This window comes from Eleutherodactylus coqui, chromosome 1, assembly GCF_035609145.1.
Source record: "Eleutherodactylus coqui strain aEleCoq1 chromosome 1, aEleCoq1.hap1, whole genome shotgun sequence".
Taxonomy (NCBI): Eukaryota; Metazoa; Chordata; class Amphibia; order Anura; family Eleutherodactylidae; genus Eleutherodactylus; species Eleutherodactylus coqui.
This window is the reverse complement of record NC_089837.1, coordinates 532,172,392-532,182,559: the sequence shown is the minus strand read 5'-3', so window position 1 is coordinate 532,182,559 and position 10,168 is coordinate 532,172,392. Positions and strand designations below refer to the sequence as shown.

Below are 10,168 nucleotides of genomic sequence, written 5' to 3'. Positions count from 1 at the left end.
ACAACCCGCAGGAGCGGGCAGAAGACATGACTAAGTGTGCTTACACCGTTCTAAGGGGGGGGGGGGGGGGGGGGGGGGGGCGCGCGCATCATCTAGACCGGAGGAGGGGGGCATCATCTAGACCGGAGGAGTCCAGAACTCCCCAGCAGGCTGCCTATAGACCGCGCACGCCGGGCAGGAGCTTCACCACAAGCTATACCCTCCATCTCTAGAGGGGCGGAGACTGCTGCACCTATAGAAGGTTAGACAGGTCCCTGTTGGATGTAGGGATCACAGCTGTCCCATACAGGGCTGAGGTCAGTATGTAGTCACTGAGCTTCAGCTGTGACCACCACATCCCACTGGTACATGATAGAATGCCATCTGCATACAACCGCCACTAGGGGACGCTCCCACATCCACCAGTAGTGGCTACAGGCAGAGAGAATCCCATCATGTAACTACACAGCAGGGGATTTGGAGCCGTGTATGGGCAGAATCTCACAACCCATCAGCTCGCAGAAATTAATGTAGAGCCACCTACCTGCGAGTCATCTCCATTCGTTTTCTGCCCAGATGCAGCGGCACACAAGTATCTGAGGACCCCTTTAATTGCAGTTCCCCTTAAACTCTAGATATGCACACAATGAGCTTTTATGGTTTCCTTTATTTTAAGACTGCAGTGTGTCAAGTCAATGAAACAGAAGTGATATATACACAAGAGCAGCGCAGACAGTGAGCGCCATAACCAGCACCGCCGGCAGCACAGTAAGCTCTCCATCCAGTAACACAAATCAGCATTTATTTACATAAAACAAAGCATACAATCCTCCGCTGCGGACGCTGCGTCCGCCTCATCAGCAGCAGCGCTCCTCACACGATGTACTTGAAGCTGTACGTCATATCACAGGACAGCCTCTGGCCCTTACAGCGGCCGCACAGCTCCTGGCAGTGGGGGCGCTTCAGGTCAATGTGGCGCCCTTTCTGGGCACGAGCACCAGGCCTTTCTGCAGGTCTGAAAGAGGGCAGAGGTAGAGGTTATCACCAGGCTGCAGAGCATCTTACCCTATAGAAGCAATCCACCAAGTCCACCAGAAGAAGCAGCCCGCTCCATAGGAGCAACCCCCTCTACAGAAGTAGTAAGACCCACCCCGTGGGGACCCCCCCCACCCCCCCACCACAGAAGTAGTAAACCCCACCCCGTGGGACCCCCCCCCCCCCCCACAGAAGTAGTAAACCCACCCCGTGGGACCCCCCCCCCCCCCCACAGAAGTAGTAAACCCACCCCCGTGGGGACCCCCCCCCCCCCCACCAGAAGTAGTAAACCCACCCCGTGGGACCCCCCCCCCCCCCACAGAAGTAGTAAACCCACCCCGTGGGACCCCCCCCCCCCTCCCACAGAAGTAGTAAAACCCACCCCGTGGGACCCCCCCCCCCCCCACAGAAGTAGTAAACCCACCCCCGTGGGACCCCCCCCCCCCCCACCACAGAAGTAGTAAACCCACCCCGTGGGACCCCCCCCCCCCCCCCACAGAAGTAGTAAACCCCAGCCCCGTGGGACCCCCCCCCCCCCCCACAGAAGTAGTAAACCCACCCCGTGGGACCCCCCCCCTCCCACAGAAGTAGTAAACCCACCCCGTGGGACCCCCCCCCCCCCCACAGAAGTAGTAAACCCACCCCGTGGGACCCCCCCCCCCCCCACAGAAGTAGTAAACCCACCCCGTGGGACCCCCCCCCCCCCACAGAAGTAGTAAACCCACCCCGTGGGACCCCCCCCCACCCCCACAGAAGTAGTAAACCCACCCCGTGGGACCCCCCCCCCCCCAGAAGTAGTAAACCCACCCCGTGGGACCCCCCCCCCCAGAAGTAGTAAACCCACCCCGTGGGACCCCCCCCCCAGAAGTAGTAAACCCACCCCGTGGGACCCCCCCCCCAGAAGTAGTAAACCCACCCCGTGGGACCCCCCCCCCCAGAAGTAGTAAACCCACCCCGTGGGACCCCCCCCCCAGAAGTAGTAAGCCCACCCCGTGGGACCCCCCCCCCCCAGAAGTAGTAAGCCCACCCCGTGGGACCCCCCCCCCCCCCCCCCAGAAGTAGTAAGCCCACCCCATGGGACCCCCCCCCCCCAGAAGTAGTAAGCCCCACCCCATGTGACCCCCCCCCCCCCAGAAGTAGTAAGCCCACCCCCATGGGACCCCCCCCCAGAAGTAGTAAGCCCACCCCATGGGACCCCCCCCCCCCAGAAGTAGTAAGACCCACCCCATGGGACCCCCCCCCCCCAGAAGTAGTAAGCCCACCCCATGGGAACCCCCCCCCCCCCAGAAAGTAGTAAGCCCACCCCATGTGACCCCCCCCCCCCCAGAAGTAGTAAGCCCACCCCATGTGACCCCCCCCCCCACAGAAGTAGTAAGCCCACCCCATGTGACCCCCCCCCCACAGAAGTAGTAAGCCCACCCATGTGACCCCCCCCCCCACAGAAGTAGTAAGCCACCCCCATGTGACCCCCCCCCACAGAAGTAGTAAGCCCACCCCATGTGACCCCCCCCCCCACAGAAGTAGTACAGCCCACCCCCATGTGACCCCCCCCCCCACAGAAGTAGTAAGCCACCCCCATGGGACCCAACCCCCCTTTGCCGTAGAAGGATCAGCTGCACCCCAGGAATGGGGGAGCTCGTACCTTGCACTCAATGGACTCCACGTAGTAGGGGTTGTAGCCCTTCAGACACTTGTGGCAGTACTGCTTGAAGTATACCTGGATAGGAGGAGGAAGAACACGAGCGGTCATTACAGGGTGCAGTCACCACTATTGTGACACTAGCCAGACTGACTTAGACACTAGCACAGCACCTCCTACTGGTGTTACCAGACTGTCTAATCTGCAGGGTGCTACACCACCATCAGAGGGCAGCTCAGGTAACTGATCGCTACAATGGGGGGGCAGCAGGAGTCTGGCGAGGGGTCTTACCTTGTTGGTCCCAGACACGCACCACACGTAGGCACTCTCCCACCGCACCTGGCAGTCCCGGCAGTGGAAGAAGCCGTACTTCTGCTCCAGAAACTGAGGAGACAAAAGGAAAGGAGGACAGAAGTGAAACACCCCAACCTGTAATCCTGCATGCAGCTCTAGGCTTGTCCACAAGAGGCAGTATTGTGCAATACAGGATGTACACAGTGACTCCCCCAGCAGAATAGTGAGTGCAGCTCTGGAGGATAATACAGGATGTAACTCAGGATCAGTACAGGATAAGTAATGTATGTACACAGTGACCCCACCAGCAGAATAGTGAGTGCAGCTCTGGAGTATAATACTGGATGTAACTCAGGATAAGTAATGTATGTACACAGTGACTTCACCAGCAGAATAGTGAGTGCAGCTCTGGAGTATAATACAGGATGTAACTCAGGATCAGTACAGGATAAGTAATGTATGTACACAGTGACTCCACCAGCAGAATAGTGATTGCAGCTCTGGGGTATAATACAGGATGTAACTCAGGATCAGTACAGGATAAGTAATGTATGTACACAGTGACTCCACCAGCAGAATAGTGAGTGCAGCTCTGGGGTATAATACAGGATGTAACTCAGGGTCAGTACAGGATAAGTAATGTATGTACACAGTGACTCCACCAGCAGAATAGTGAGTGCAGCTCTGGAGGATAATACAGGGTAAGTAATGTGCACACTGACTCCACTATCTGTAGTTTATGGATATTCAGGGTTCTGTGCTGCACTATTACTGGTTGAGGTCTGCGATTCCTGCCGCACCAATCACTTCTTCTATTTAGACTACTTCTGAGTATTTTGTATACAGGCCAGCAGGGAAATATGAAGATGGCTTTCTTCAGCCCCCAAGTTACTGCTGCAGCAGTGATAGGGGGTGCTTGTTTTTGGGGGGTACCCTTTAAGTCTCCCCCCACCATGGAGCTGCTGTTCTCACCTGGAACATGGGTTTCTTCATGCCGGCCTCAGTCTCCCCATCTTCCTCCGGCTGCACCCCCCACTTCTCTGGCCCTCTGGGCGGGGGGCAGTGTGAACAGCCTCCGGTCTGATAGTCGGGAGTACACCGCTATGGTGCGAGGGAAGCGGACCGGAGTCACGATACTGAGCCCAGCATGCTGCCCAGGGGCAGCGCGGCACAGTAAGGGCCATCCCTTGCGGCTCTTCAGCGTGCGGGGCCCCAGCGAGCACTGAACTGACGCATCCACTCGGGGGTTCACCTGAACCCCCACTTCTTTAGTGCAAAGCCGACTCAACCCCAACTCCGGGCCTAACTGGCTGAGCAGTGCCTTCAGCTGGGCCCACCGGTAGTTATCCAGACAGTCAAAGGGAAGGGCGGACTTCATTGGCCCCAGGCCCCCCCTGTAGGTGGGCTTCCAGTAGGGCCCCTTGGGCTTGTAGTAGGGGGCTTGGTGCCGGTAGGTAGGCCCATAGTTCAGGAATGGCGGAAACTGGGGGTACAGGACTCCAGCCATGGCAAGTGACCATGTGATCTGTGCCGCCGCCCCTTATATCATCCGTTACAGGAGGCTCGTTTGTCTAACGACCGGCAGCACCATTAACCCACTCACTGCTGGACTCTCCACTCACACATACAGCACTGAGTCATCCGTGAAACAGATCCGCAGGCTATAAATGTAGTCCAAGAGCCGTCCACACTGGCGCTTCCACGTACAAAGCAGGCATACGAGAAACGGACATGGAAAAACGAGTAAAAACGCATGAATTTAAGGTTTATAAATTCTGAAACGTAGAGAAAAAAGATGCAAGGTGTCACTTCAGGCAGATTTTGCGCGGCCCGCACACGGAATCCGCGTCAGCAGTTCTGCAAGCTGATTTGTCCATTGAAAAGGGTTAAACCCGCCTGCAGGTCGGCGGCCAGTTAGTTCCATCCCTGCAAGGCTCTGTATCACGTCCCCACGAAGCACACCGGCGGTTTCTTCTCAGGCTCGCGGTCCGACACAAAGAATCGCTGCTGCCCCATCTTCATGTGATTATCGCACAGGAACGGGACAGTAGGCGCTCGGTGTCCCGCACATCGCGCAGCGCACGGACGGCGTGTCTATGTGTTGTGTGATGCAAGTTGCGCCCGAGAATCTCGTGGTGGCCGTGTAAACAATAATCTTTTATGGGCGTTGTCATATGGGCGTTGTCAGGAATCCCATCGCGCTCCGTGTAATCTCACAAGCTTACGCGTTGACGCGATTTTTATGTGAGTGTAACGCAATTGTTTTATTTACACTTTGAAACAACAAGTGATTTTCACGCACACGAACAACCGGCAGGATTACAAGCGCCGTACGGGGCGGAGTTGCTGATATCCATATGGATCGCCGTGCGTGGGATCGCACTCCGAAGTGACCTGCTGTCCGATTTCAATCCGCCGTTTGTCAACCTGAAACACGGAGTAAAATCTGCCGCAGATTCGTATCGTCTGGTGGAGGTTTTACTGCGAAGTGTGAGCGTAATCTCACCATACGAAGCCGCTGCCCCCAAACCTGCGCGGAGGGACCTGCGGACCCCCAGTGTCATGGGGGATTTGGTCATTCACCTGAATTCTGACGCAGATGAGGTTCTGTCTTACGTCACATCTGCCGGGTTATCGAAACGTGCGACGAGCGAAGCTGGAGTGTCTCACGTCCGACGCACGGATGTGCGCAATGGCTGGAGATGCGCCTTGTTTGCAAGGAGTGTGGAATTATTAAGACGTGTCACTCTGATGTTCGTGCAGTGTAGCACTTGCTGTGGATTTGTCATGCGTTCCGCTTTAAATCTGCACCAATGAGGATCCGCGCCGCAGTCCGTCCTGCTTCACATCAGCACCAATGAGGATCTGCGCCGCAGTCCGTCCTGCTTGACATCCACACCAATGAGGATCCGCGCCGCAGTACATCCTGCTTGACATCAGCACCAATGAGGATCCGCGCCACAGTCCGTCCTGCTTGACATCCGCACCAATGAGGATCCGCACCGCAGTCCGTCCTGCTTGACATCCGCACCAATGAGGATCCGCACCGCAGTCCGTCCTGCTTGACATCCGCGCCAATGAGGATCCGCGTCACAGTCCGTCCTGCTTGACATCTGCACCAATGAGGAGCCGCGCCGCAGTCCGTCCTGCTTGACATACGCACCAATGAGGATCCGCGCCGCAGTCCGTCCTGCTTGACATCCGCACCAATGAGGATCCGCGCCGCAGTCCGTCCTGCTTGACATCTGCACCAATGAGGAGCCGCGCCGCAGTCCGTCCTGCTTGACATCCGCACCAATGAGGATCCGCCGCCGCAGTCCGTCCTGCTTGACATCCGCACCAATGAGGATCCGCGCCGCAGTCCGTCCTGCTTGACATCCGCACGAATGAGGATCCCCGCCGCAGTCCGTCCTGCTTCACATCCGCACCAATGAGGATCCGCGCCACAGTCCGTCCTGCTTGACATCAGCACCAATGAGGATCCGCGCCGCCGTCCGTCCTGCTTGACATCCGCACCAATGAGGAGCCGCGCCGCCGTCCATCCTGCTTGACATCCGCACCAATGAGGATCCGCGCCGCAGTCCTTCCTGCTTGACATCCGCACCAATGAGGATCCGCGCCGCAGTCCGTCCTGCTTGACATCCGCACCAATGAGGATCCGCGCCGCAGTCCGTCCTGCTTGACATCCGCACCAATGAGGATCCGCGCCGCAGTCCGTCCTGCTTCACATTAGCACCAATGAGGATCCGCTCCGCAGTCCGTCCTGCTTGACATCCGCACCAATGAGGATCCGCGCCACAGTCCGTCCTGCTTGACATCCGCACCAATGAGGATCCGCGCTGCAATCTGTCTTGCCTGACATACGCACCAATGAGGATCCGCGCCGCCGTCCGTCCTGCTTGACATCCGCACCAATGAGGATCTGCGCCGCAGTCCGTCCTGCTTGACATCCGCACCAATGAGGATCCGCGCTGCAATCTGTCTTGCCTGACATCCGCACCAATGAGGATCCGCGCCGCAGTCCGTCCTGCTTGACATCCGCACCAATGAGGATCTGCGCCGCCGTCCTGCTTGACATCCGCACCAATGAGGATCCGCGCCGCAGTCCGCCCTGCTTGACATCCGCACCAATGAGGATCTGCGCCGCAGTCCGTATTGCCTGACATCCGCACCAATGAGGATCCGCGCCGCAGTCCGTCCTGCTTGACATCCACACCAATGAGGATCCACGCCGCAGTTTGTATTGTTTGACATCCGCACCAATGAGGATCGCGCCGCCGTCTGTCCTGCTTGACATCCGCACCAATGAGGATCAGCGCCGCAGTCCGTCCTGCTTGACATTCGCACCAATGAGGATCCACGCCGCAGTCCGTATTGTTTGACATCCGCACCAATGAGGATCCGCGCCGCCGTCCGTCCTGCTTGGCATTAGCACCAATGAGGATCCGCGCCGCAGTCCGTCCTGCTTGACATCCGCACCAATGAGGATCCGCGCCGCAGTCTGTCCTGCTTGACATCCGCACCAATGAGGATCCGCGCCGCAGTCTGTCCTGCTTGACATCCGCACCAATGAGGATCCGCGCCGCAGTCCGTCCTGCTTGACATCCGCACCAATGAGCATCCGCGCCGCAGTCCATCCTGCTTGACATCCGCACGAATGAGGATCCCCGCCGCAGTCCGTCCTGCTTCACATCCGCACCAATGAGGATCCGCGCCACAGTCCGTCCTGCTTGACATCAGCACCAATGAGGATCCGCGCCGCCGTCCGTCCTGCTTGACATCCGCACCAATGAGGAGCCGCGCCGCCGTCCATCCTGCTTGACATCCGCACCAATGAGGATCCGCGCCGCAGTCCTTCCTGCTTGACATCCGCACCAATGAGGATCCGCGCCGCAGTCCGTCCTGCTTGACATCCGCACCAATGAGGATCCGCGCCGCAGTCCGTCCTGCTTGACATCCGCACCAATGAGGATCCGCGCCGCTGTCCGCCCTGCTTGACATCCGCACCAATGAGGATCCGCGCCACAGTCCGTCCTGCTTGACATCCGCACCAATGAGGATCTGCGCTGCAATCTGTCTTGCCTGACATACGCACCAATGAGGATCCGCGCCGCCGTCCGTCCTGCTTGACATCCGCACCAATGAGGATCTGCGCCGCAGTCCGTCCTGCTTGACATCCGCACCAATGAGGATCCGCGCTGCAATCTGTCTTGCCTGACATCCGCACCAATGAGGATCCGCCCGCAGTCCGTCCTGCTTGACATCCGCACCAATGAGGATCTGCGCCGCCGTCCTGCTTGACATCCGCACCAATGAGGATCCGCGCCGCAGTCCGCCCTGCTTGACATCCGCACCAATGAGGATCCACGCCGCAGTCCGCCCTGCTTGACATCCGCACCAATGAGGATCTGCGCCGCAGTCCGTATTGCCTGACATCCGCACCAATGAGGATCCGCGCCGCAGTCCGTCCTGCTTGACATCCGCACCAATGAGGATCCACGCCGCAGTTTGTATTGTTTGACATCCGCACCAATGAGGATCGCGCCGCCGTCTGTCCTGCTTGACATCTGCACCAATGAGATCCGCGCCGCAGTCCGTCCTGCTTGACATCCGCACCAATGAGGATCCGCGCCGCCGTCCGTCCTGCTTGGCATTAGCACCAATGAGGATCCGCGCCGCAGTCCCGTCCTGCTTGACATCCGCACCAATGAGGATCTGCGCCGCAGTCCGTCCTGCTTGACATCCGCACCAATGAGGATCCGCGCCGCAGTCCGTCCTGCTTGACATCCGCACCAATGAGGATCTGCGCCGCAGTCCGTCCTGCTTGACATCCACACCAATGAGGAGCCGCGCCGCAGTCCGTCCTGCTTGACGTCCACACCAATGAGGATCCGCGCCGCAGTCCGTCCTGCTTGACATCCACACCAATGAGGATCTGCGCCGCAGTCCGTCCTGCTTGACATCCACACCAATGAGGATCCGCGCCGCAGTCCGTCCTGCTTGACATCCGCACCAATGAGGATCCGCGCCGCAGTCCGTCCTGCTTGACATCCGCGCCAATGAGGATCCACGCCACAGTCCGTCCTGCTTGACATCCGCACCAATGAGGATCGCGCCGCAGTCCGTCCTGCTTGACATCCGCGCCAATGAGGATCCGCGCCGCAGTCCGTCCTGCTTGACATCCGCACCAATGAGGAGCCGCGCCGCCGTCCATCCTGCTTGACATCCGCGCCAATGAGGATCCACGCCACAGTCCGCCCTGCTTCACATCCGCACCAATGAGGATCCGCGCCGCAGTCCGTCCTGGTGACATCCGCGCCAATGAGGATCCGCGCCACAGTCCGTCCTGCTTGACATCCGCACCAATGAGGATCGCGCCGCAGTCCGTCCTGCTTGACATCCGCACCAATGAGGATCCGCGCCGCCGTCCGTCCTGCTTGGCATCCGCACCAATGAGGATCCGCGCCGCCGTCCGTCCTGCTTGACATCCGCACCAATGAGGATCCGCGCCGCAGTCCGTCCTACTTGACATCCGCACCAATTAGGATTCGCGACAGATACGCCATTTTTTGACATCGATTCTGTGCTAAACCCACCTCGGAAATTCTGTTCAGGAATTTGCCCTTGAAGGAGTAAATCCATGTGCGGTCTGTAGGCGTACAACGGGGGCGCCACTACAGGGGCGCGTGGCTACAGTTTCATGACATGGTTTTTAGGGTGAGAATCCGCAGTCCAACGCACCTTCCATCGGGACGGACACAGGAGACGCCTCTCTAGGTATCGTCACCCCCGGAGCCCATAACTCAAATCCGACAGAAAAAAATGGTCGCCTCAGCTTATTTACCCGGGGCGAGGAAAATGGCACCAGCTCCGCGCGACACACGGAACGCTAGCGGTAGATTTACCCATTGTTTCCCATATATTCATTTACTCGGGCGTTCTTCCTCTTGTAGCCGCGGGATGGGAAAGACTGAGGCAGCTCCTTTTTTCCTCGACATTGCAGAAATTGCGCCGATTATCGCGCTGGGGAGTTAGAAATCGCATCGCACTTGCATTAATCGCGCGTGTATTTTTTATGGGAGTCTGATGTGATTTAAAATTTTTTCCTATTGAAGCAACGCGTGATTTTCACGAGCGGTCCGCGGCGCAATCTGATACGGTAGCAAAAACGTATCGTACTTGTATAGAAATGGCGGGATTAGGAGTGCGATAAAACTTGGA

At 58.2% G+C, this 10,168-nt stretch overlaps 1 protein-coding gene across 1 annotated transcript; it reads right to left on the bottom strand.

The window, feature by feature from the left end:
* Positions 1–626: 626 nt before the first annotated feature.
* Positions 627–4,454, bottom strand: LOC136615283 (protein ZAR1-like 1.S). The gene is given in 6 exon segments (XM_066594157.1): positions 627–957; positions 959–994; positions 2,657–2,731; positions 2,945–3,037; positions 3,920–3,977; positions 3,979–4,454. Coding segments are annotated over 6 exon segments (843 nt in total). The 3' UTR covers positions 627–852.
* Positions 4,455–10,168: the final 5,714 nt, after the last annotated feature.